Source organism: Pseudorca crassidens, chromosome 11 (genome assembly GCF_039906515.1).
Source record: "Pseudorca crassidens isolate mPseCra1 chromosome 11, mPseCra1.hap1, whole genome shotgun sequence".
Lineage (NCBI taxonomy): Eukaryota > Metazoa > Chordata > Mammalia > Artiodactyla > Delphinidae > Pseudorca > Pseudorca crassidens.
The window spans coordinates 42656038-42683138 of NC_090306.1; the positions used below are offsets into that span (position 1 = coordinate 42656038).

General features: G+C 52.9%; 1 protein-coding gene across 3 annotated transcripts; it reads left to right on the plus strand.

The window, feature by feature from the left end:
* Positions 1-13780: 13780 nt before the first annotated feature.
* Positions 13781-26287, plus strand: CACNB3 (calcium voltage-gated channel auxiliary subunit beta 3). Of its 3 annotated transcripts, none has more exons than XM_067696376.1 (13): positions 13781-13946; positions 20998-21120; positions 21343-21465; positions 21927-22042; positions 22325-22389; positions 22590-22609; positions 22808-22888; positions 23099-23157; positions 23326-23435; positions 23739-23890; positions 24104-24199; positions 24314-24463; positions 24919-26287. In XM_067696376.1, the coding sequence occupies exons 1-13, from the start codon at positions 13905-13907 to the stop codon at positions 25231-25233; spliced, it is 1452 nt and encodes a 483-aa protein (XP_067552477.1). In that variant the 5' UTR covers positions 13781-13904; the 3' UTR covers positions 25234-26287. The 3 variants fall into 3 exon arrangements, with proteins under 3 accessions (XP_067552477.1, XP_067552478.1, XP_067552476.1); XM_067696375.1 differs by lacking the exon at positions 13781-13946 and adding an exon at positions 16675-17358; XM_067696377.1 differs by lacking the exons at positions 13781-13946; positions 20998-21120 and adding an exon at positions 16670-17358.
* Positions 26288-27101: the final 814 nt, after the last annotated feature.

The window sequence follows — 27101 nt, forward strand, 5'->3', positions numbered from 1 at the left end:
CTCCCCGGCTTGTCGCTTTACAATCTACAACCCAAGCTGGGGGCGGGGCAGGGGCCAGTACGGGAAATTTAAAAATTCTGGGAAGGGCTGGGAATGTCATTGCATTAAGGCAAAGGGCCACGTCAGTTTCTGAGACTCAGAGACATGAGGCGCCCTCCATCTATTGCCAGATTCATCTTTTGTTTATGAGTTGAACACACTATTTTTGAACATCTGTGTGCTTATCCAGCCACCAAGATGTGCAGAGTTGACCCAAGCTCAGATGATCAGGCACTCCCACCAAGGGCTGTGAGTCTGGAGCTGGTGATGTGAAGAAGCGAGAGCACTCGAGAATTCATTCTTCTGTCAGTGACAGTGCAGCCAGTGACAGTGGCAGGACCCCCCCCCCCCCCCGAACCGGACTCTTCCATGGCTCCTACTGCCTAATTTCCCTTTGTTCCCGCCTGTTTTTTAAGCCTGGTCCTCTGGCCTTTCCATCAATTCTATGAGCAAGTAATTCCCTACCCTCCCAATAAATGTCTCTTCTGTTCACAGTAGTTGGAGTCTGTTTCTGCTTTTGCAACCAAGAAGATGACAGGTACACTGGACAATTGATCAAGCGTCTCTCAGACTTAGTTTCCTCCTTGGTAAAAAGGGATGATAATGAATTTCATATGCAAGGCTGTTTTACTACATAAGTTTATTAGTCTCTTGCTGCAAAACAAACTACTACACATTTAACATCTTAAATAGCACATGTTTACTATTTCATAGTTTCTGTAGATCAGAACTCTGGGCGTGGCTTAGCTGTGTCTCATCTGAGGCTTGAATGAAGAAGACTCTAATTCCAAGTTCAGGTGGTTATTGACAGAACTCAGTTCCTGCAGGTTGTTGGACTGAAGGTCTCAGCTCCTTACCACATGGATCTCTCCAACATGGCAGCTTACTTCATCAAAGCCTGAGGAAGAGAGTCTGCTAGCAAGATGCAAGTCACAGGCTCCAGTAGCCTAATCACAGAAGGGCCATCTCATTACTTTTACTGTGTTCTATGAACTAGAAGCAAGTCATTAGGTCAGCCCATAGCCATAGGAGTGGATTACCCAAGGGCATGAATACCAGAAGACGGAGATCATTTGGGGTCTGCTTGGAGTTGGCCTGCCATAATGAGACAGCTGTTAGGTATAATTCCAGTCCTTTTTCAGAATCCCACTTCCTTATTTTTTTTTCGGGGGGTGGGGGGGCAGTGGGTCGCACTACACGACTTGTGGGATCTTAGTTCCCTGACCAGGTATTGAACCCAGGCCCACGGCAGTGAAAGTGCAGAGTCCTAACCACTGGACCGCCAGGGAAGTCCCAGAATCCCACTTCCTTCTTGAGGGCTTTTCAAGTCCCTCCTCAACCCAAGCTCTTCAAAATCAACCTTTCTTACAAATGAGGAAGCTTGATATACTGCGTATTACATGGAATAGTTTTAGTTGTTTTGGGAAGATAATGTTATTTTGGTGTTATAAAATAAGAAAATGTTCTTTTGACAAATACTACTGAAATTTTTAGTGGTAGAATATCATTATGCCCACACTTTTCTTTAAAATAATCTAGAGTAGTAAGGAGAGAGTCATAGGCCATTCTCCCATTTTTTCCCAAAATCCCTGTCTAAGTAGTTACTATGGAAAAAGTTGCCTTTGCTCTTGCCAAAAACGGTCCAGGAAGTCAGCTTTATATTAGGTTGGTCAAAAATCTCATTCGGGTTTTTCCGTAACATCATATGGAAAACTCCGAATGAACTTTTTGGCCAATACAATATATGTGTATAAGAGGTAAGACGGACTAAAAGGAACAATGCTTAATAAATATCAAACTTCCTCATCTCATAAGCCTCCGGGGGCTCCCATTTTCGGGCTGTAAATATATGTACATAGATATATACAAATTCATTCAAATTCTTCTATCAACCCTGAACAGAAGGATGTGGGGTAGAGGTGGTTGTCATTGACTTATAGATATTGTCATCAATAAAAAAAAAAAAGGTGGTGTTTATCATACGGCATTTCCCCTTCTGTATTGTGCTTGATCCTTCAGATCAGATCAAGATCAAAAGAAACGATCCCAGAGAAAGCCCAGGACGGAGAACCAACTCCCAGGAATCAGTTATTGCTCTGCTCATTGCCAGCACCGTCATACACATGGCGGGGGCAGATACTCAAGACAGGGATTCTCTTCTAACTTGGTTTTGACCCAGGTGAATCTCAGCCCTTAGTTCCGGACTTGGGCTTAAGGGAAGGGACGGGAGAAAGTCACTTCAGTCACTGCTGGCTTGGCTCCGGCTGGCTCCAAGGCTCCGCAGCAGAGAGCAGGAAGCACCGAGTCTCTGCCCAGTCTTGGCCCCAGGAAAAATGATGACCAATCATGGCCCTTCCTTTCTGGGCCTCTTCTCTTTGGTCTCCTCACTCTTCCCTCCAGCTCTCCTCATTCCTCTCCTCCTCTCTAAGGTAACATCCTCCTTGATTAAGAAAAATGCCATGAACGCCACCTTAACCAGGTGACCACCAAAAATGGGACAAACTGACATCACTCGTCCCCCACGGGATGCACTAAGGACACTATGTCACCTGTCGTATTCCTACCAAAAATGTTTAAACTGAATCTGATCCCAAGGAGACAAATTGAGGTATATTTCTAAAACAATTGGCCTGTACTGTTCAAAAATATCAATGTTATGCCAGAAAAAAAAAGTGCAGCCGAGAAAATGTTACAGTTTTACGGAAACTAGAGAGACATAACCAAATGTAATGCATGATGCTTGATTGGATCCCAGGGGTTTTGGGGTTTTTTGTTTGCTTGTTTGTTTTTAAAATTTTCTTTCTTTATTTTATTTTTGGTTGTGTTGGGTCTTTGTTGCTGCAAGCGGGCTTTCTCTGGTTGCATCGAGAGGGGGCCACTGTTCGTTGCGGTGCACAGGCTTCCCATCGTGGTGGCTTCTCTTGTTGCGGAGTAGAGGCTCTAGGCACGCTGGCTTCAGTAGTTGTGGCACGCGGGCTCAGTAGTTGTGGCCCGCCGGCTCTAGAGCACAGGCTCAGTAGTCGTGGCGCACGGGCTTAGTTGCTCCGCAGCATGTGGGATCTTCCTGGATCAGGGATCAAACCTGTGTTCCCTGCAGTAGCAGGCGATTCTTAACCACTGCACCACCAGGGAAGTCTGTTTGTTTGTTTGTTTTAGTCATGAGGACATTGTTGGGACAATTAGGGAAATTTTCAACAGACTATATATTAGATAATATTGTAACAATGTTAAATTTCCTGAGTGTGACAACGTTTTGCGGTTATGTAGAAATGTCTCTGTTCTTGGTAAATACGTGATGAATTATTTAGGAATGAAGTTGCTGTCTGCAACTAACTCAAATGGTTCAGCAAAAACATGCTACATAACAAATGTGGGGAAACTGTAACAACCACTGAATCTAGGTGAAAGGTATATACAGTCGTATTACTCTTGCAATTTTTTTTTAACTGTTTTTGTTTTAATTTATTTATTTATTTTTGGCTGTGTTGGGTCTTCGTTTCTGTGCGTGGGCTTTCTCTAGTTGCGGTGAGCGGGGGCCACTCTTCATCGCGGTGCGCAGGCCTCTCACTGTCGCGGCCTCTCTTGTTGCGGAGCACAGGCTCCAGACGCGCAGGCTCAGCAGTTGTGGCTCACGGGCCTAGTTGCTCCATGGCATGTGGGATCTTCCCAGACCAGGGCTTGAACCCGTGTCCCCTGCATTGGCAGGCAGACCCTCAACCACTGCACCACCAGGGAAGCCCTATTCTTGCAATTTTAAACCTACAGAAAGGTTTAAAATTTTTCAAGATAAACATTTAGGGAAATGCCAATTCAGGAAAATACTCCAAATGAGGAAAGTGGCAATATACCATGATTCCCCTAAGTTTCACATTTCCCCCCGGGGGTTAACAGTGACTGTTTACTCAACAGGCATGCTGAGTGCCAGCAAAACAGGGCGCTGAAAAATATTTATTTATTTGACATTTGACATTTTTCCCCTAAACATCAGATTTGTCATGGAAATGTTCAGAGTTTTGTTAAACTTCTTAAATTTTTTTGCAGTTGAATTGTTTCTGGATTGAATTGTTTTTCACTGCACAGGGATCATCATAATCTTTTTCATGCTTAGGGCATCCTACTGTGTCCTCACTCCCACCAATGCAAACAGGCTGGGCGCTGGGAGGCAGGGAAACCCGGAAGGCATAAGAGGGGATTGCAAAATCATTAAAAAAAAAAAAAAAAAAAACCCTCTGAAATTGGGTAGCAGTTATCTGAGGAGCAAGATCCATAAAGGGCCCAAGGCTGAGAGTCCAAAGAAAAAGCCAGCTGTAGTGAGAATGGGAACTTTCTACTTCAGTCTCTCCTGGAGTGTTTTACAGTTCATGCATTTTCAATGTTTGTTTTCTTTTTGTTCTTCCCTAATATTAGGTAAAGTTTTTTGTTTGCTTAAAACAAACGTGACACATGAAAAGCTGTTCGACATCACTAATTATTAGAGAAATGCAAATCAAAACTACAATGAGGTATCACCTCACACCAGTTAGAATGGGCATCATCAGAAAATCTACAAACAACAAATGCTGGAGAGGGTGTGGAGAAAAGGGAACCCTCTTGCACTGTTGGTGGGAATGTACATTGATACAGCCACTATGGAGAACAGTATGGAGGTTCCTTAAAAAACTAAAACTGGAATTACCATATGACCCAGCAATCCCACTACTGGGCATATACCCAGAGAAAACCATAATTCAAAAAGACACATGCACCCCAATGTTCACTGCAGCACTATTTACAATAGCCAGGTCATGGAAGCAACTTAAATGCCCATCGACAGATGAATGGATAAGGAAGATGTGGTACATTTATACAATGGAATATTACTCAGCCATAAAAAGGAACAAAATTGGGTCATTTGTAGAGACGTGGATGGATCTAGAGACTGTCATACAGAGTGAAGTAAGTCAGAAAGAGAAAAACAAATATAGTATATTAATGCATATATGTGGAACCTAGAAAAATGGTACAGATGAACAGGTTTGCTGGGCAGAAATAGAGACACAGACGTAGAGAACAAACGTATGGACACCAACGGGAGAAAGTGGTGAGGGGGGAGGGGTGGTGGTGGGATGAACTGGGTGATTGGCATTGACATGTATACACTAATATGTATAAAATAGATAACTAATAAGAACCTGCTGTATAAAAAATAAAATAAAATTCAAAAAAAAGTTTTAATTCTGGATGATAGGGATGTAGGTATTTATTGTTTTATCCTTTGTGTTTTTCTGTATTTTAAACAGTTCTAGAAATGTAAATAAAAGTAAAATACAAGCAAAAAACAAACGTGAGCCTCTGTCAACCATGTCGAGAAGAACCGGAACAAGGATTTTTGCTGGGGCAGGGCTCTCAGGGGAAAGGATAGCCTTCCAGAGCTGCCCCCTTAACTAAGTGTGTTTGAAGAAAAGCTATTTGCCCCCTACCCTCTTCCTTTCTTGCCTTCACTCCTCCTCCTGCTCTTCCCCTTCCCTGTCCCATCATCTTTTTTCCTTCCCAGTACGGTGTAATGAACAGATCCAGCTGCAAAGTCAGGGGGGCCTGGATTCCAATCAGAATGTGACATGGACAAACCTCAAAACATATTCAGCAAATATTCATTAATGCCTACTAGGTAGCAGGCACAATTCTAGGTACTGGGATACAATGGTAAGTAAAAAAGACAGACAAGGTTCCTGCCCTCATGCAACTTGCATTCGAGTCCAGGGAGGCAGATAATAAACAAACAGGCAAATGAATAAGAAAATTATATATCATGAAAAGTATACTGCAGAATCTAGCTACATATTGTATGAATATACCATAAGACATTCTGGGAAAAAAAACTATGGAGACAGTGAAAATATCAGTGGTTGCCAAGGGCTGCAGGGGAGAGAAGAATGAATAATAGGCAGAGCACAGAGGGTTTTAAGGGCAGTGAAACTATTCTAGCAGGATGCTGTAATGGTGGGTATATGCCATTATACATTTGTCAAAACCCATAGAATTGTTGTACATAGAATGAGTTCAATTGTTGTACATAGAATGTACAACACTCAGAGTGAACCCTAATGTAAGCTATGGACTTCCAGGAACAATGATGTGTCAAAATCAGACTCTATTGATTGTAACAAATGTACTACTCTGGTGGGGGATGTTACTGGGGGAGGCTGTGCATGCGTAGGGCCAGCATGTATATGGGAAATCTACCTTCCACTCAGTTTTGCTGTGAACTTAAAACTGCTCTAAAAATAGTCTGTTTTTTAAAGTGTGTTGTAGGAAATTAACATGTAATCAAAGGTAACTGGAGGGACGTACTTTAGATAGGATGAAAAAGGAAGCTCTCTCTGAGGCTGTTTTCTCATCCATAAAATGGAGGTAGAAGTATTTGCCTTCGTATATATATGTGAAAGTGCCCCTTAAATTACTATATATCTTCCCATCTATAACATATTGGTAGGCAGCACTGAAACGGCTCCCAATGATCCCTACTTTCTGGTATTCAAGTCCTTGTGTGTGAGCTGGATCTAGTGACTTGCTTTTAAGGAATAAAATGCAGCAAGAATGATGAAAAGTCACTCCCAAAATTAGGTTACAAAAGAAAATGCGGCTTCTATTCTCTCTCTCTCTCTCTCTCTCTCTTTCTCTCTCAGAAGCTGCCATGTTGTGTGTAGCCCTATGTAGAGGTCCATGTGACAAGGAACTGATGTATCCAGCCACCAGCCAGCAAGAACCTAAGGTGAGGTCTTACAGGATACAATACCAGATGCAATGTGTGATCCTTGATTGGATACTGATTAGACCACATCAGCTGTAGAAGACATTTTGGGTCCAGCTGGGGAGATTTGAACATTGACTGGGATGAGAAAAAAAGAAAGTTGATGAGGGGGGCTTCCCTGGTGGAGCAGTGGTTAAGAATCGCCTGCCAATGCAGGGGACACGGGTTCGTAGCCCTGGTCCAGGAAGATCCCACATGCCCCAGAGCAGCTAAGCCCATGCGCCACAACTACTGAGCCTGTGCTCTAGAGCCCACGAGCCACAACTACTGAAGCCCACGCGCCTAGAGCCCGTGCTCCACAACAAGAGAAACCACCGCAATGAGAAGCCCGCGCACTGCAACGAAGAGCAGCCCCCCCTCACCGCAACTAGAGAAAGCCCGCGTGCAGCAACAAAGACCCAATGCAGCCAAAAATTAATTAATTAATATTTTTTAAAAAGAGCATTGGGCTTCCCTGGTGGCGCAGTGGTTGAGAGTCCGCCTGCCAATACAGGGGACGTGGGTTCGTGCCCCAGTCCTGGAGGATCCCACATGCCGCGGAGCGGCTGGGCCCGTGAGCCATGGCCGCTGAGCCTGCGCGTCCGGAGCCTGTGCTCCGCAATGGGAGAGGCCACAACAGTGAGAGGCCCGCGTACCGCTAAAAAAAAAAAAAAAAAAAGGAGCACTCATTTGTGTGTATGTGTGGGTGTGCATTAAAAAAAAGATACAGACTACCCAATAACTCAGCAATTCCATCTCTTGGTATATATATCCAAGAGAAATGTGTTCATATGTCTACCAAAAGACACATGTTCAAGAATGTTCATAGTAATTTTATTCATTATAGACAAAATTGGAAACATCCTAAGTGTTCATCAACAGGAGAATGGATAAATAAATTATGGTATACTCTAACAGTGGAATACCACACAGCAATTTTTTTTAAAATAAAAGAGCAAAATGCTGATAAATGCCACAAAGATGAATCTTAAAAATGTAATATTGTGGGAAAGCTGCCAGATACAAGAGAGTACACACTGTACGATCCTTTTTATATGAGGTTCAAAAACAGGCAAATGTAATCTACAGTGATAAGAGCCTCAACAGCCATCACTACAAGAGGCTGGATACTGACCGTGAAGGGGCATAAGGAAAACTTCTGAGTGAGGGCTGTCATAGACCTTAACTTGGATGTGATTACACAGATATCGACATATAGATATATGTGCCCCCAAGTTACGGAACTGTACATTTAACATATGTGCACTTTATACAATGGAGTTATATCTCAATTTTTAAAAAAATTTTTTTAAGAAAAAAGATATCCAGAAGAATTACACCAAAAGCGGTAATGGCAGTAATGTCTGGGTGGTGAGAATACTAATATGTTTTGATTTGTTTTGTCTTGTTGCTTGTCTGTATTTTCTAATTTTCTCCAATACATGACCACTGCTTCTGCAATAATAAAAAGTTATTTTTAAACTACATTCCAAATACTCAATAATATCATTTATGCTGCTTCAGGGGAAAGTCAAGAAATGTACTTGCTGTGTTATTCCTGAAGGAGACAGGGGTGTGGCCAAGCATAAGACAGAGGAATGAAGTACTAATCGCTGTGGCATCCGGGTGTGGAGGACTTTTCAGGGCAAGTCCCCTGTGCTGAGCACGGGGTGAAAGGTCAGGGTGGACCAGAGTATCCGGCCCACACGGTAGAATGGAAAGAACCCAGGAGAGAGAATCTGAAGATCTGAGTCTGAAACCAGATGCAGCCACTGATTGTGGCCTTTGAAAAGTCATTTAACTTCAGAAGTGGAAGGACTATGGGTTAGCCACAGGGCACGGACTCCCGACAGGTTCTCTCCACTGTGTGCTGCTTCCCTGTTTATAATAACAACTAACTTTTACATAGGAATTTACGTTTTATGAAACACAAATATTCCTGTTGAATTCTCACAGAACCTCTTGAGCAAGCACTGTTCTTCCCCCCCCCCCCTTTTTTTTTTTTTTTTGCGGTACGCGGGCCTCTCACTGTTGTGGCCTCTCCCGTTGCGGAGCACAGGCTCCGGACGCGCAGGCTCAGCGGCCATGGCTCACGGGCCCAGCCGCTCTGCGGCATGTGGACCCGCGTCCCCTGCATCGGCAGGCGGACTCTCAACCACTGCACCACCAGGGAAGCCCCTTTCCCCTTTTTAAAGGTAAGAAAACTGTTTTTAAGTGACTTGCCTGAACTAGTGAGTGATAGAATTAGGACTTGCCTGACGGTTTTTGGACTCCAAATCCTGCATTCTTTCCACCAATGGCTTACCTAGGACCCTGACACTTAACTATACCCACCCCTCACCCTTCCCATCTGCTGACACCCGCTTCCAGCAGCTCTGTGGTTCTCGTGCATTCTTGGCAGGCCCTTATTTCCCAGGGAGGGACAGAGGGCTCTACACAGAGCTCCCCTGAATGACCTAGTGCTGACTCAAAGGAGGATCCAGACTCCTTTCAGCTCTGTGTTACTCCAGAGGCATGTAGGAGTTCACACCTGCAACGCTGGGCAGCTCCTCCAGTCAAGGGTCTTCCAGGCTCATTTCCCAACCTGGCTCCAGGGTGGCCGCCAGCCCCCTCTGCCCTCCTGATCCATGATGAGGGGCCACAACTCTTCACCAGTCCTCTTCCCTCTTCCCTAGGAGGCTTGTCCCCAAGGCCTGAGTCAGCGCTTCCCCATCCCTATCCAGTTCCAGCCTCTGCTTAATACCTCCAGTTCCTAAGGCCTCTCCCTTCCCAGGTGCCCAGACCTCATCCCCCGCACAGCTGGTGAAGGAGCAGTGAGAAGCAGAATAAGAGGCAATGGTGAGCCCAAGGGGCAGCCGCCCCAAGCAGCTAGCACAACGTTCCCTTCAATAATTCATTCCCAGGGAGGCTGCGGGCACCATGCCCTCATTCTGAGCTGGAGATGGCTACCACAGCTCAGATCCTTAAAATGACAGTGGTGGGAATCAGGAGGGCTGGAAGGCCAGGGCAAGCAAGTAGAAGGGTACCCAGTCTCCAGCCCCACCACAGGCACCTCTTGCCCTACTTCTTGTTAGAGAGGGGCCAGATCCAAACAGAGGTCAGGGATCCCGTGATAGATAAAGGAGCCTAGAAACTGCAGCGAGCCAGAGGGGCAGAGAGGAAGGACACAAACTCAGGGCCTCATCCCACTCACTCCAGCTATACATCAGGGTCAGCCTTATCCCCATTGCTCTGAGCCTTCTTGAAGCCACACTCAGCCTCTTGTCAGCAGCGCCACCTTCCTAAAGGAGGCACAAGTCTCCTCTGTCCCAGCTTTTGGAAGCCCTGGGATGCTTCCACTGCCCCCACTTGGGGAACTCTGCCCCCACTTAGGCCTCAGTAATCCAACTCTCAGCACCCCTCCCGGGGATTCCCCACCCCCATCCCATCTCTTTTCAACCCCAACTTCCCTGCCTCTGATGTTTACAAAGCCTGTAAATATATGGGAGTGGAGGAAGGACTTGAACTGGCCCCTTGGGCCGTGCCGTGATTCAGGGTCCTAAAGTGTTAAGAGTTTGGCAAGAGCAAAGGAGAGAAGGAGGCAAAGTCGAGGCCAGCCCCCCTTCCCAAGGCCACCCTGGGGATCCTGCCTCTCATACCCCTTCCTCCACCTGGGGCAGCCCTAGAGTACTGCTCCTGTCCCAGCCTTGTTCCTCTGTCCAGTGTATTTTGTGGAACTGGAATCACCAATCACATGCAATGGAAACTGAGATCTAAGACTAAAATAAACATATGTCAAGCACCTACTGTGTGCCAGGCTGAACCAGACTCCGGGCAGAAAGAGAACGAGAACTAAGCATCTCAGCCCTCTCGCCTTCCCTCCTTCCCAGGTATGAAAAGGAACCCCCAGATCCACAGCGCAGTCACACCACTTGCCCCAGAGCAGGCAGGAGTTGGGCCTTGGAGCCACAGCCGAGAGCCCAGTCCCTCTAGAGAGGCCTGGTGTGGGAAGGAAGCTGCAGTCTTGCTGGGCACTGTCAGCAATAAACTCTTCAGACTTATTTATAGCAAATGCTGCATCAGGGGATGGAGCCTGAAAGTGCCTAGAAGCATCAAATATCACCATGGGCCCAGAGGCAGAGCCCAGAAAAAGAAGACAGAGATTGCAGCAGGAGGGATTGAGGTTTGATGTTAGAGGAACTTCCCCAGAGTAATATCTGGAGTTGGCAATGGGGATTCCATGTGGAAACGACTTCCACAGAGCTTCCTCAGAAGCTCACGGTAGAGTAGGTACAAAGGGATGGACATGGTGATCTTTGTTCTCTGTCCTTTGTGGTACACAGGTTTTCAAATGCTGGGGCCACTGAGTACAGCTGTGCGAGTTATGCCTTGCTGACAAGGCAAGTGGGGATTGAAATCCAACTGCAGATCAGTAGGGCAACCACCTATGCAGAGTTGCATCTGCACAAAGCCTAGTCAAAAGGGCTAGCAGAGGCCCTGTCAAATATCCTGAGGTCCTGACAACTTAGGAGGTTAGAGAAGAGGGGGAGCTGACCCTAGGGAGAAGGGATGAAGGCTGCCTGGGAAGCCCTGGGGGCCTGCAGCTGAAGGGGCCAAGCTAAGGTATGGCTCACAGGAGTGCCTCCAGGCTAGAGGCCCCTCTGAACAGAGTGCCAGATACTGTGAGGTCAGGGCCAGAAATGGTGGTACTGAGGGAGGTAAAGTGGGGAGGAAGACTGTGTGGGTCCTGGACAGGGCCCAGAGAGGGATACTCCTGCCAGTCATCTCACATGGAAGGGGCTGGGAGAGGACTGTTCTGGGGACACGGGGGCTGGGCTCCCGGCTCTAGCTCTGAGGTTCCTACCTTCTCTCAGTGGCAGAAGAGAGAGGGCTGTGTGCTCCAGCAGCTGGAATGGAAATGAGAAAAAGTGAAGGGTGCAGAGCTGCCCCTATGCACTTAGATTCCCTCTGATAGGATCAGAGAGAAGTCACTGATATTTCTATTTTAAAGTAAGCGGTGGAGGGCGATGGTGTTCTAGGCTGTAAGTTCTTGCAGAGGAGGGAGGGAGGGGGAAGCCAGGGACAATTGCTTGCCTTGGCCAGCACCTCCCTCCCCCACTTCTCCTACGGAAACTTAAGCTGCCCCAAGGCCCAGAGGAGCTAGTCCATTAGCTGTGGTCAGCGGGGGTGTAGGGAGGGGCCTCTCTCCCTCGGGGTCTTATTGCCAAATGACAGGCAAAGCTTCTGCTCCCTCTACTAGAGCCAAAACAAAACAAAACAAAAACCCTCCACGCACATTTTAAAAACACACACACAACCTCTTTATCTCCTCTGAATAGATGAAGCTGAGTAACTCAGGGGTAGGTGGGCGGTAGGGGATCCATGGACTAGACCAGAGAGGGAGAGGAGGAGATGCCCTCCCAAAGAACTTTTCGGGTTAACCCTGAGGAGGAGCTGGGGGTGGAAAGAGGAGAATTGATTCTCCCCCAATGTACCTCCCTCTGGAATAGGGGCAAGGGCAGGGTCAGCTGAACAGAGAGGGAGGAAAGTCTTCCAAAGATCCCCAGAGGGTGGAAGGATGGGGGGGGGAGGGTCGGAAACCCCCAGGGGAAAGGACTTAAAAGAAAAGCCAAGGAGGAGAGTGGAACGCCCTCGATCTGAAAGGGAAGAGTTCTAATTGATGCCGAGAGAGACGTTGAGGACCCCGGGTCACTCCGCTTCAGGATGAATCTGTCTCCGCAACGGAGTCGGCCGCCGCCTCCCTCCAGCCGCCGTTTTTGGTGTGGAGGAGTGTCCAGCCTGGGGGTATTGGGGGTTTGGAGGGACCAATGAGAAGCTGATCCGCTCACAAGGGTGCAGGGAGAGAGCTGGCTGGGGCTACACCCCTGCTCCCCCTTTCACCCGCCAGAACTTGGGCTTGTCCTATTTGATGTGCCCGCCGAACGGGGCGGGAGGGGGTACCGGTCCCGCGACTCCGTACTCCCTGCTACCCAGGCCCGGCCCGGACGCTGCCGGGCTTAGAGGGGGCGCCCCTGGAGACCAGGATGGAGGTAGGAGCGGCCAGGGCCCCAGAAGATCCAAAGATCTCAAAGGAGCCCCACGGGGGTGGGGATAGGGTGCAGCCTGGAGTCCCATACTAGGGGTCTGGAGGTGGGACCGCAGTTCCTGGAAAGAAGAACGGGTGAGGGGATCGTGCTAGGCTTCGGAGGGGGTCTGGCTCCGAGTTGCGCCGCCTCTGCTCTGCCCAGGGCAGCGGCCCCTGCTGGCAGGGCCGGACCCCTGCCGGCCGACAGACGGGACCCCGGACGGGTGCCACCACCTGGAGGGCGTGTGCGACCTCCGGGTGAATGAGGCCAGGGGGCGCTGCACCCGGTCGGAGAGGAGCCGCTTCGCCTCGCTCTTCGCCTTTGCGGGCTGAGTCCCGCGGCCCCGGAACCCGGGAGAGAGCAGTGACAGGACAGCTTCCCCGGAACCCAGAGGGGGCGCTTGACGCTGGAGCTAGCGAGCCGTACACAAGCATTCTTCCTTTTCGATCCTTTCCTCTGCTGAGGACAGGTCGAAGCCGTCGCTGGGACCGCGGCGCCTTTCTTCCTCGGGCGCTGGAGGATGGGCGCCGGGCGCACAGAGCAGGGGCCTAAAGCCCCGGAGTCCAGGCAGCCCCCCAGCTACTGCCGCCCTTCTGCCTGTGGCGGTGGGAGCTCCGGAGTCCCTATCTTTTCTAGGGAGGGGTTTGAGGAAGAAGATGAGGGAGGGGGGGTCGGAGAAGGGAGGCGAGATATAGGGATGGAAGGACAGTAGCAGGCACCCAGATGAAGAGAACATGGACCGTAGAGAGGAGGAAGAGACGGAAATGGAGAGAGCAGGACTGAAAGGCGACAGGGGAGGGAGAGAGTGACAGAGGCGGAGAGAAAGGAAGAGAGAAGGGAGGGAGGGAAGGAGGGAGGAGGAAAGGGGGAGGGAACCCGGAGAGAGGGAAGGGAGCAGCCGTCGGAGCCTGGCGGTCGTGGGGCGAGGCCAGGCGTGCAGGCGGGAGCCAGTGTGCAGAGCAGCGGCCCGGTCCTGCTCCTGCCTCGGAGCCCCTGGCCCGGGGGAGGGGGAGAGGCCGCCAGCCCGGTCTATGTCTTTTTCTGACTCCAGTGCAACCTTCCTGCTGAATGAGGTAAACGCGAGGGTCCCCTCCCCAGTGGGTGGGAGGAGAGCCCCACTGCGAGCTAGGAAGAGGGCCCGCATTTGGGGGACACTGCGGCGATGGGGAGGGAGGGAGGCCGAGTAGGTGAGGCTAAGGGTAGAGGTGGCAGGTAGAAAAGGAGGGAGCGGCCAGTGCTGGCAGCTTCTAAGCACTGGGACTGGAATGGGGTGGGGGCGGGGGGAGGGAGGACTGTCTGGGGAGCCAGGAAAGGGGCTAGATGTGAGGACTGAGGAGGACTCTGCCAAGCACCCCCCCCCCCGCGCGCGCGCGCGCACCCTCCCTGGGTTCCCTGGGGGCAGCCCAGCAGCTAAACGCTAGGGGCTTTGGCTTTGTCCAGATCTTAAATACTGCTAGGGAGAAGGACTTCCTAGAGGTCCTAGCTCCTGCCTCAGCTTCCTCATTCAACACTCAGGGATTGGGATCTGTCCCGCTTCCTGGTGCACTTACAGGAGAAGCCAGAATGCATTCTGGAGGCTCCCAAGAATTCCAACTCCCAAACCTGGTTATTCAGGCTCCCCACCACCACCAAGACCCCCATGTCCTGCTTGCATGCCTTGAGTACCTGCCAGCTACCACTCTAATGACTCTCTCCTAAGAAAGAGGAAGGCAGGAGGAATCCTCTCCTTGAATCCTTTCTCCCCTCCCCGCCCCTCAGCTTTCTCTTCTTATGCTCAGCCAGGGAAAAGAAAAGGGGTTAGGGACCACATGGATACTGACAGGCACATGTCTTGTTACATGAGAACTAGAGCAGGCAGGTGTGGGTAAGGTGAGAAATGGAAGGCGGCAGTGAGTAGCAACTCAGAGAGAAGGGAACCAAGGAGAGGCTCTGAAGCTCCTGCAGGACCCAGGGGATGGGCCAGGTATGAGGAACCTGAACACATCTCCGGGGGTGGGGGTGGTTAGCATGGTAATTCATGCTTTGTGAGCAGACTTAGACACCACTGCCCCAGATGGGGATGAAGACAACAAGGTGTGTAAGGAAGGAGTGAGGTTGATGGCAGATCCACTGTTACCTACAATCCCATGGACACCCTGGTGGTGGGGAGAGTCCCTAAAGGAGAGGCCAGGAGAGTAAATACAGGGATGGGGAGAATCAGAAGCCCCAGTAGCTGTATTCTTCATTAGAATCATCTCCCAGGAGAGAGCACCTTGAGGGTCTTATCGTTTCACATTTCATGCCTCCTTTCTGCCCCTCTGGAAGGACAGAAGGAACTGAAGAGACAGAGAATAGAAGAGGATATAAGGAATACTGAGGAAGTGGGAGAGGGCACAAAGTGAGAAGACAGTGTCTGGGAACTTCCAATACAGAAGAATCCAACATATAACCAAACCCCAAATGGTGCTGGCCTCAGGAGAGGGAACCGTGAAAGCAGACTGCTTCCCCCAATAGTGAGCCATAGGGGCTCCAACAAAGTTGTTCACCAAATTCAGCAGGAGGAAGATGCTGGGCAGGGCTGGAATGCACCACTCACAGGATGGTGACAGACTAAAGGCAGACTAAAGATAGTCTTAAGATGAGGCCCCTTCTCTTTTTCTTGCTAAGGGAACATGAACCAGTGACATAAGTGGGAAGCCAATTGGTTCGGGTGGTCTTCCTCTCTCTCCCACGTACAGTGCTTCCTACCGTAGATCTCACCCAACCCTGTCAGAGTTTTGGTTTACTAATTCCCCTGTAGCCCAGGAAGAAAAGGGATGAGCAAATTGCGGATTCACCCTCGTGGGTGTGAGACACTGGGAGTGGAGAAGGACTGAGCTGTGAAGCTCTCCAAGTGTAACCCTCTGTCTACCTCACATCCACCCCCACCCCCAGGGGACGGGGAAGGAGGGGATGAAGGGGTAGGTAGGCCATCAAAATTCAAAGGAATAATTTTGCTCTGGAGCTCAAATGGGTGGATCTTTGAGGAAGTTTCCTCAAGATAAGGGCTGCTGTTCAGTCTCCAACGTCAAATCTGGGTGCCCCTTTTGAAGGATACTGACTGGTAGAGCAGTACATGTGGCTCCAACCCAGATACTAGGCACCCCAGCCCAGCCTCATCCTTTTGCTAAGGAGGGGATCTGGCCTTACACTAGTGACTCTGGGGACACTTGCCCTTCCCCCTCCCAACCCCCGCGTGGCCAGGCTCTCACCTTCTGTCCAAGCCACGACCATCCCCCGACTTCGGCTCTCTGGTTTCTTTCCTCTTCCCTTTAGGCTCGCCTAAAACAGCCCCTCCCTACGCCAGTTCCCACGATGCCTTGGCAATGCCTGGCACAGTCCTTGGCAAGGAAGTGAGGAAGGGAACCCCCATCCTGGCCAGACTAGGATGAAATCTGCCCGCGCAACAGGTGCAGGGTGGCCGGGCCCCAATCCTCCCCCTTCGCACGGGGTGCGCAGCAAGGTCCTTTGCTGCAAGAGTCCCAGCACTGAGGGGACCAAAGCGCCTGGGGACGGGGGACGGAGGGAGGGCAGGGGCTACTTTCTCGGCATTGGCCTGGGGGTCGCTAAATCCATTCCTCCCCAGTACCATTGCGGGGTTTGCGTTTGGAGTCTCGCGTGCCGCCAGGGCCCAGACACCCCGCCCTCTCACCTGCCGCCCCTCCCCCGTCTGCCCCCCCGCCCCCGCCCCGCCTCTTCTGTCTCCCCCAGTCTCCCACTTCCCTGCCTCCCCTCTTCCTCCCTCTGCCTCTGTACCTCCTTTCTCTCTCTCTCTCTCTCTCTCTCTCCTGTCTCTCCTTAACCTGCGCCCTCTCCTTTCTCGGTGGGGTCTCGTCTCCCAAGCAGTCTCCGCGTCCCCTCCCCCGCTCCAGCCCTTTGTTTCCCGGCGGAGTATTTCCTGGGTTGCCGTATGTCTCTGTCTCTGCATCTCTCCTCGCCCCGCCTCCTCCAAGCCAGGATCCGCCCCGCCCGCAGTCTCTCCTCCCCTTCCTCTCCGCCGCCCCTCTGCCCCATAGGTGCTTGGGGACCCACCTTCTACCCGGCTCCCGTCGGCCACCTCTCCCGACCGGGTCTCGGGCTCCGCGGGTGGCCGGCGCCCCCCGCCGCCCCCCGCGCCCGCCCCCGGGGAGGGGGGGCAGGTGGGCGGGCACTATTGTTGTCGGAGCCGGCGCCAGATTCCTCAGCCGCGCTCGGGGTGGGACCGGCAGGGTTGGGGGGTGTAAGGTGGGGGGAGCGGTGATTTGAGCTCGGAGCAGCTGGTCTTCGCGACTCGCTCCCTCCTTCGCGCTCTCGCTCTCCGCCGCCGCCCGCAGGGCTGCGGGGCTCGGTGGCATCTCCCGGGCGCGGCCCGCTGTCCTCGCCCCTGCCTCGGGGCCGCCCCCGCCCCTGGCGCCGCTCGCTTCCCCCCACCCGGACTCCCCCATGTATGACGACTCCTACGTGCCCGGGTTTGAGGACTCGGAGGCGGTGAGTGCCCACGGGGAGGGTGGGGGTGGGGAAGTTGGGGTGACACCTCATCTCCCTTGGACCCTTACCCCAGTTCAGGACTTTGAAAAACGCCTCTGCGGCGGGGCAGGGCGTGTAGGAGGGCGCTCCAGGAAAGTGGGGAGATGGGTTTTCATGCCAGAGGCTCCCCAGTGCCCCCGTCCTAGAGCAAGGGGTATCGGGTGTGTGCCAAGAGGGGCCAGCGTGGGGGAAAGGCTCAGAGCAGGTGGCTCCACAGCCCAGGACGGAAGGGTGGAGGGAGGAGGGGCTGGAGGCTGAGGGCACAGAGGCTTTAGAGAGGCCTCATGCAACGTCTGGAGTTCCCAAGGGAGGATTTATGGGGTCTGAACACAACAGCTACAGGAGAAGCCGGGGCCCTTGCAGAGGGGGACAATCCAGACCTCCTGTGCCTCAAGTAAAGGACAAATTAGGGAGCCTGGAGAACAGCAGAGAATCCGATACCAGCCTCTTCAGACAGACGGATCATAAAACTTGAGGACCTCCATTATCCCCTTCTGCTGTCCATCCCTGAGCATTGCCTTATCTCCTCACCCTGCCTCCAGCCCAGCTTCTCTCCCAGGCTGAAAACTGGGCACCCAGCACATGGATGAGCCAGCTGACTGAGCCCCATCCATTCCACTCCTCCTGCTGAGGCATCCTCAGAGCAGCGGGCATCCTGAGCTCCTGCTCAGCATGGAGGGCCTGGGGATGGAGAGGAAGCTCTTCGCTCAGAGAACCAGGCAGCTGATAAATATTTAATTCTCCTCTTTGCTTTTATCTCCTGACCCACTGAGACAAATCAGCTCATTAGGCAGTGATTCCCGGAGCTCAGAGCGCAGGGAGAGTGCCTGGAAAGATGGGGCCAAGGATGGGCAGCAGCAGCTCAGTCCCTTCTCTCAAATATCCTACAAGAAGACCTCCTTATGAGAGCAACTAGATGGCTTAGAAGGAGTCCCTGATAGGTATGGAGGGTAGAGCACTCCAGAGTCGAAAGGGGAGTGTTGGAGTCTTCTCCCATCTCTTGCTGCAAAGTCCAAGACAGATGAGTCCTAGGGCTCAGAATAGGCAGCTGTCAGTCCTTTCCTGGGACTGGGCTCCTGCTGGGGCCCAGTTCCCCGTTGATTGGGCCTCTGGGGCTAATTACATTGCGGCTAGAGCAGATGATTTTCAAGGCTGTGGTAACACCTCTTTCTGACAGTTGAAGGGACAGCTGGCACGGCCCAGGGTGCCAAGGTGAGCTTGAGAATGAACCTCTCTGTGGGGCTGGAGGGCCGTAGAACGTTCTTCCTGTCCCTGGTTGAGAAGGCTAGGACTGTTGCAAGGTGAAGCCTGACGTGTGGATGGTGTTCGGGGCAGCCTGCTAACCCATCGCTCGCTCCCCACCCTTCTCTGGTTCCTGGATTACCCTCCCCCACTTCCCTTTCTCTTGCCTGGCTCCTTGCTCTCCCCAGGGCTCCCTCTGAAGCAGTAGGAGGGAAATCAGGCTCTAAATAAATCCAACGGCTCATCTCCCTCCTCTCCTTCCCCCGTGCCAGGCAAGAGTGGAGCTGCAGCCTGCCCACACACTCACCAGGCAAGGGGGGCACCACCAGGGCACTGTGCCAACTCCTGGCAGCTCCCAAGTACTGAGGCTCTGGCTGTTTGGGCATAACAGGGCCGGGGGAGGCAAGACCCCAGAGTATGCTTGGCAGGGCAGCCCCGTTCCCGGAGTGATGGGTGAGCTCTGAGGACTTGGGAATAACGGAGAGGGGATTTCAGTCTGAGCACGACTCACTAAACATTTAGGGAGAGATCCTGTCATTCCCGTCTTAGGGTGAGAGGCCAGGTAACCCAGGTGCCCCAGGCAGGGACACAAAGATGACTAAATTAGGCTGAGATCCTGGAGAACAGAGGGTAAAGGTCAGACTCCTGTCCCAGCACAGGTCTGGGCAACTAGGAGGCATCTGATGTACACTTATCAAAGCGAGTGGTCATCCTGCCTTGCCTCCTGCCTCCTAGCCTGTTGGCCCCTATTTACTTCAGATAGCCATTTCCCACAGAGGTGTCTCCTGTGCCCCAGGCCCCTGGAAGGAGGACCCCCACTCGACTGACAGTGCAAAGGTTCTTCCTGGGGCTCAGCTGCTCTTTATCCTGCTGCCAAGCCAGCCTTATTTGGTTCTCGAGAGATGGGGAACATTGTCTGTAATATGCAGGACTTTCCCTCCTTGTGCTATCTTCACGCCTTGGGTCTACCACAGACATTGTCTTTCGCTTACGCTCTAGGACCTGGGCTGACATCAGTCTGACCAGTCCTCTTGCCCATGGCGGGGCTGGGGCAGGTGTGTGAGTTTGTCTTCCCCACCAAGAATCTGGCCTCCGTTGCCTTTATGCACAGTAGGCTTGAAGGAATGTTCCTCAGCCTGAGAACATTCTACTAAACACACATACACATACACATTCCCACACGGACCCTTTAGGCTTCTGCCTTATCTCTGCCACCTGCCCCTCAGAATTGATGGAAGTGTCACTTTCAGACTTCTGCCCATAAAGAGGGGAAACTGAAGCAGGAAACAAAAGACTCCCTTTTCCCTAGACTGAGGGGGAAACCCAGCCAGCCTGACTTCTGTCCTCCTGCCCTAAGGTCCAGCTTCCTTTGTTCAGTTGTGCATCTCCCTCATGGCCTTGAAGGTGAGCTCGGCAACCCTCCAAATGCACCTTCATTGCCCAAAGGCCCTTCCAATGGGCAGGACTCTGACACTCTCCTGGCTCAGGTTACCAAAGACCCTTTCCCTGCATCCCCAGGGTTGCTCCTGGCTGGGTTGCCTGGCACCACCTCAGCCTTCCTCCAGGGCTGATATCCCCTTGGGCAAGGGGTGGGGAGATGTAGGCCAGGTGGTAGGTGTGGCCCCACCTCACCCAGGCTTAGGGAGATAGCTTTGTGTCACTTGGTCAGTCTGTCTTGTTTGCTGCCCACACCTGGCCAGTTGTCCCAGCAGGTATGAGAGGAAAGAAAGTGGGGGTGGGGAGAGTAGAGAGGGAGTAACTTTCTGGAGTTGGGAGCCCTGTGGCCTCCTCTTCACCCTGGAAGAGTAGGGACTGGAGGAGATGGGATCTAAGGGGGTGGGTGGCTATATCCTGACACTCAGGACCAGTGCCTTGCCAACCAGTGTCTCCTGACTGTTGCTGGCTGGCTGTACTCCTCCCAGGCATTTTAAGGAAATAATTTCCAAGCTGCTTTGCAGGCTGATGTGAACAAGAGGGCTGGGTCTTTGGATTCCGAAGATTCCAAATCATCTCCAATATATCATCTTCAGTACATCTCACTTCCCTCTGCCTAACAGGACATGGTCAAGGGGAGAAAAGGGAGGAAGGAGGGAAGGGAAAGCTCTATTCGAGGCTGCAGTATTAATAGGCTTGGGGGGAGGGGCCCAGATCATAGCACATATGGGTTGGGCCGGCTTTTCTGCAGCCCCAGAGGCACTGGGGCCCTTCTTGGGGAGACAGGGGGGACTGGCGGGCCCAGCCACCCCCGTGGAGCTGGAGAGGCTGAGGTTAGCGGAGGCACCACTGTAGGGTTCGGAGGTGCCTCTCTAGTGCCCTTCACACCTGAGCCCATGGGTCACAGCCTCTCCCCCATGCCAGGGTTCAGCTGGCTCCTATACCAGCCGCCCATCTCTGGACTCAGACGTATCCCTGGAGGAGGACCGGGAGAGTGCCCGGCGTGAAGTGGAGAGCCAGGCTCAGCAGCAGCTTGAAAGGGCCAAGGTATCATCTTGCCGGCTGAGGGCAGGACAGGCCAGACTGGGTGGAAACTTGTGCTAGGTCCTAAGTCTCGAGGGGTCAATGGGCAGGATGTGTGTGAGTGTGAAATGGTGTGTGTGTGGATGGGCAGACTGATGGGGCCTCCGCCCTCTGCTGATGGGGCACTGAAACTGGAAGGGGTGCTCTGAGGCTCCCCTCATTTGCACCACTGGTCAAATTCTCCAGCACAAACCTGTGGCGTTTGCTGTGAGGACCAATGTCAGCTACTGTGGTGTGCTGGATGAGGAATGCCCCGTCCAGGGCTCTGGAGTCAACTTTGAGGCCAAAGATTTCCTGCACATTAAAGAGGTGACCACCCCCCTCCAAATAGAAGCCACTTAATCTCTCTGCTTTTGCCCCAGTTCCCATTCCTCTTGCTTCGGTCCTCATTTATAAACAAGTTCCCCAAGCTCCTCAACTCTTATGCTTAACACACCCCCATAAAACCCTCATATCCAAGACCTAATCTTCAGGGTCTCCATCCTCCTAAGGCCTGGCTTGGGCCTCAGTCTCCATATCTGTAAAAGTAAGCCATTAGATTAGTTGCATCTTAGGTTCCCTGTGGCAGCTGTGATGCCTCACGCTGAAGTCTTGGGGGTCTCAAACCTGGCTGCCCTTCCCTCTGGTACCTTCTCCTGCCCCCCTCCCCTCGTGCTGCCTTCCTCAGACCCGCTCTCCCAATGCCTCCCTGGCTCCTTCACGTTGAAGTGCCAGGACTGAGGCCTGGGTCCCCTCCTCTCACCGCCCCTTCCGCTCCACCCCACCCCCAGAAGTACAGCAATGACTGGTGGATCGGGCGGCTAGTGAAAGAGGGTGGGGACATCGCCTTCATCCCCAGCCCCCAGCGCCTCGAGAGCATCCGGCTCAAGCAGGAGCAGAAGGCCAGGTGAGAGCAGGGCTGTGACTCAATAAACATACACCCCGGACGTGTGCACTTTACCCACAGTCCACTTCACCACACATGCACACACATCCCCCCCACAAATATGCACACTCACACCTAGCGTATGCATTCACAAATGGACACACATCAAAGCTCACACACACAAATGCTCCCGTCACATGCACTTCCCTCACTAGCTAAAATGTGAGGAGACGTATACAACTATTAAATACTGTCTAGAACAGACACACAAAGACGCTTATTGACCTCCCTTTCTGCTCTTAGGAGATCTGGGAACCCATCCAGCCTGAGTGACATTGGCAACCGACGCTCCCCTCCTCCATCTCTAGGTAGCCTCCCCTCAACCCACCTGTCTTGGGTAGGTGGGTAACTCAGACACAGGGGGAAGGGAGAGTCTCCCAGGTGAACAGTGTGGGAAGGGGTTGGAGCTGGGAGAAGCCCAGGGTCTCCCCTGGGGACGGGAATACCGTGCCCCCAGGGCCTTTCCCCGCTTCACCAACTTTAATCTTTTATTTCCTTTTCCAAAAAGCCAAGCAGAAGCAAAAGCAGGTGAGTCAAGGAAGGGACTGGGGCTTGGGGGGCTCATGGCTTCTGGCTGTGGGGACAGGTTTCTGGGCAGTCATTGTTGGAGGGGCAAGAAAACACAGAGGGGAGGGGGCCCAGAACTTCTGAATCTGCCCCACCCCAGTCAGGTGAAGGGCAGGCCACACAGCCATGACTTTGCCTGAACTCAGGTCAATTCTGCAGGCGGAACATATTCCCCCCTATGATGTGGTGCCCTCCATGCGGCCTGTGGTGCTGGTGGGACCCTCTCTGAAAGGTTATGAGGTGAGAAGAGGTCCCTGACCCCAGAGTTGCCTCTACCAAACCTGCCACAGGAAGGGCCCAGGGACAGGGGGAGGGGATGTTCCCCCCTCCCCATCCCCCAAGGTCTGGGTGTGGAGGGGCTGGGCTCCATGGCCGCACCTGAGGATGCTGCCCCCCTCCAAGACGGCCCCCAGTCAGTTGCATGCCTTTCCCCTCACCCCTCCCACCCAGGTCACAGACATGATGCAGAAGGCTCTCTTCGACTTCCTCAAACATAGGTTTGATGGCAGGTAAGCTGCCCTGGCCTGCGGAGGCATGAGAACCAGGGAGAAATCATTGTCTCCTTCCAGATGCCTGTAGCAAGGGCTTCTCTAAAGTGAAAATTGGTAGGACCTGGGTAGGGAGGGGCCTAGGCTTGAAATTTAAAGGTGGGTTGTGCTTCTCCATGCCCACCCCAGGATCTCCATCACCCGAGTCACAGCGGACCTCTCACTGGCAAAGCGATCTGTGCTCAACAATCCCGGCAAAAGGACCATCATTGAGCGTTCCTCTGCCCGCTCCAGCATTGGTGAGAAGTCCCCATTCCTGCTTCTCTGCCCACTCAAGCGTTAGTGAGAACCTTTCTCCTACCTTTCTCTTCCCCGACAACTGCATTCCTGCCCAACCTCTTCTCCACCTGCCCCAGGATTGGCAAGAACCGAACCCAGTCTCAATTCTCTGTTCCTCTGCCTGCCCAGGCTTTGATGAACACGCTCTCCCTCCAGTCCCTTCCCATCCACAATTTGGGAGCCCCCAAAGCCCTGTTGGAGTCAGATGGGGTGGAGCCACTGGTGAGCATTGCGGCTCGCTCCCTCCCTCCCACCCTCCATAGCTGAAGTGCAGAGTGAGATCGAGCGCATATTCGAGCTGGCCAAGTCCCTGCAGCTAGTAGTGTTGGATGCTGACACCATCAACCACCCAGCACAGCTGGCCAAGACCTCACTGGCCCCCATCATCGTCTTTGTCAAAGTATCCTCACCGAAGGTAAGTCAGTGGTGGTGATGGAGAAGGCCCACAGGGCTGCCCTCCTAGAATGTGGTACAACTCTGCTTGGTCCCTGCCCAAGGGCTCCTGAATCCCCTTTTCCTGCTGCCCCTTAACACAATTCTAAGTCATCCTCGCCTGCTCCTCATGCAGTATCGCAGGTCGGGGACATGCCCAGTTCTTTGTAGGCCCAGCTCTGCCCTTTTCCCTCAGGTACTCCAGCGTCTCATCCGCTCCCGGGGGAAGTCACAGATGAAGCACCTGACTGTACAGATGATGGCATATGATAAGCTGGTTCAGTGCCCACCAGTGAGTGGTACTCCTGTGCCCGCTCTTGCTTTTCCAGGGCTGGGGGAGTGCTGGAGATGGGTGGAGGGCTCCTGCTGAGAAGAAGCCAATATTCCCCCTTTTCCTTCCCTCCAGGAGTCATTCGATGTGATTCTGGATGAGAACCAGCTGGAGGATGCCTGTGAGCATCTGGCTGAGTACCTGGAGGTCTACTGGAGGGCCACCCACCACCCAGCCCCCGGCCCTGGACTTCTCGGCCCTCCCAGTACCATACCTGGACTTCAGGTAGCCATTTCCAAGGGCACAGATGCTCAGGCTAAGCCAGCCAAAACAATGCCCCCTCCCTGCCCGGAGGATCACCCTTGGCCTCCAGTTTGAAGGCCAAAGGGTCAGAGAGCAGAGCTAGGGCATATGGGCGAAGGCACTTCCTGATGAGAGGGAATAAAGCAATGAGATGCGTGATCAAAGGCTATTTCTTTAGGACTCCAAAGAAACACACTTTCCAAACCCTTCTCCTTAGTCTGTCTTGAAGGCAGAGCCTGAATTTTGTGGGAGTCAGAAGCTCCAGTTTTCCGTGTCTGAAGTGGGAGAATGCTCCAGTATGCTTCTCCTTCCTTGCACTATTTCGTGTCCGCAGGGCCTGAGAGTTGAGGGGGAAGAAATCCCCACCCTGCTGGAGGTGGCAGGGAGGCCAAGGCGAGGTCCACATGGCCTCACTTAGAGCTTCTGTCTTGCCCCAGAACCAGCAGCTGCTAGGGGAGCGTGGCGAGGAGCACTCACCCCTCGAGCGGGACAGCTTGATGCCCTCCGATGAGGCCAGCGAGAGCTCCCGCCAAGCCTGGACAGGATCTTCGCAGCGCAGCTCCCGCCACCTGGAGGAGGACTATGCAGATGCCTATCAGGACCTGTACCAGCCTCACCGCCAACACACCTCGGGGCTGCCTAGTGCTAACGGGCACGACCCCCAAGACCGGCTCCTGGCGCAGGACTCGGAGCACAACCACAATGACCGGAACTGGCAGCGCAACCGGCCCTGGCCCAAGGATAGCTACTGACAGCCTCCTGCTGCCCGACCCTGGCAGGCACAGGCACAGCTATCTGGGGCACCCGCTCCAGGCAGGTTGGAGTTAGACTGGCATTAGGCTGGCACTAGGCTCAGCCCCCAAAACCCCCTGCCCAGCCCCAGCTCCAGGGCTGCCTGCAGTCCCAAGGTTCTGGGAGAAGCGTGGGGCCCCCTTACCTCCTGGGCACAGTGACCCCCCCTTGGCTCCCATTCCAGGTACTAGCTGTGTGTGCTGCACCCCTGGCACCTTCCTCTCCTCCTGCACAAGAAGCTGCCCCACTGGGCAGTGCCCTCAGGCCAGGATCCCCTTAGCAGGGGCCTTCCCACCAGACTCAGGGAAGGGATGCCCCCTCAAAGTGACAAGAAGGTGGGGTGTGGGCAGCATGACATGAGGAAGAAACAAGGTCCCTGAGCAGCTACTATCCTAACCCAAGGGACTCAGGGGTTGTGCTTTGGGGTGTGAGCGCCTCCACTCGCCTCACTGCCACACATTAGAAATGAGACAATCAAAGCCCAACAGGGTGGCACTCCCATCCATCAGCTGGGGTGGGGCATCCACACACGAGGCTGGAGCACAGGCAGGCTGGGCTAGGGCCAAAGGCCTCACAGTTGAAGCCCTTGAAGGGAAGGGCTCTCCTCACCTGCCAGGAAGCTTCCTAACATCTGAAGGACCAGGACATGGTCAGGCCAAATGGCAGACGGGAGCCCACCTGGATTGGGGCTTTGGGAAGGGAGGGCGTGTGTAGCGCAGAACGTATGGACAGCGTCAGGGGCCTCCTTGCCCCACTCATTCTTTTGCTCTTGCATCCTGTCATCTCTGTTCTTGGCCTTCATGCCTCCTGGGGGATACGGGCCTCAGACTTTATTCCCTGATTCATAGCAGCTGCTTGTTAAGTTAGGGTTAGAGGGGGAGAGATAGGACCCAGTGGACAGCCCCCAGAGGCCCTGTGTACCCACCTTAAGGCTCTAGTGTGTGACCTACAGAGCATGCTCCACAGGACCCTGCCCCACCTCACCGTCATCACTAATAAACACCACGCACCATCCCTCGGGCTCCTGGTGTATGTCTGCTGGCTCAAGTAGCCAAGTTCCTCACTGCAGGGCCAAGTCTGGAGGAGGTAAAGAAGTATCCTGGCCGCCTCTCTCTCACAAAGAACCCATTAAATGGGAAGGGAAAAGGACAGAGCTGGGGAGGCACTATACTCCCAGGTACCCCTCCATGCCCAGGGCCTGGAGGGAAACTTTCAGCGGCACAGAAGGGACTTGTTTGGGGAGGTGGAGAAGAGGCTTAGTCACCTTACACGGCCCCTACCTCAGGCCAAAAAGGTCCTGAAGTAGTTGCAACTTGAACTCCAGGTACTTGCCCAGCTTTTTGATGGGTAAGGAAGAGCATGTGATAAGAGTACTGGGGGAGGACCCAGGCCGTGCAGCCCTCTAGCCCTCTCTCCACAACCTGAACTCAGCCGGGCCCAGCTCACCTTTCCGTGGTGCCTCTGGTGCCTGTCTCCACAACCTCCCATGAGCAGTGGGCTCGGCAGTTAGGGAGCCACAAGCAAAGGTCCTGAAGACTTGGTGTCAAGCACACTGCACCAGGGCGGGAGAGTGGTTCTGACTGCTTCACCTGCCAAAGTTTCACAACTGCTTTCCTTTCTCACCCTTGTGCAAAGCTCCCTGGAGGGTGTCCAGGCCAGAGCTTCAAGTTCTGTGAAGCCAGAGCAGGGGAGGGAACATGCATCGCGGTCCTGCTGTCGGTGCCCTTTCCATCTCCCCTCAGGCACCTCCTATAGACTTAAACTATCAGCTCAGACCCTAGGCTCTTCTTTGAATGTTGATTTTCTTTCATCTCCCAAGTGAATCCAC

Coding starts and splice junctions, on each gene's coding strand:
- CACNB3 (XM_067696375.1), top strand. CDS start 17,314: ATGTATGACGACTCCTACGTGCCCGGGTTTGAGGACTCGGAGGCG. Junction 17,359..20,997: donor GGTTTGAGGACTCGGAGGCG/GTGAGTGCCCAC, acceptor CCCCCATGCCAG/GGTTCAGCTGGCTCCTATAC. Junction 24,464..24,918: donor GTACCATACCTGGACTTCAG/GTAGCCATTTCC, acceptor GTCTTGCCCCAG/AACCAGCAGCTGCTAGGGGA.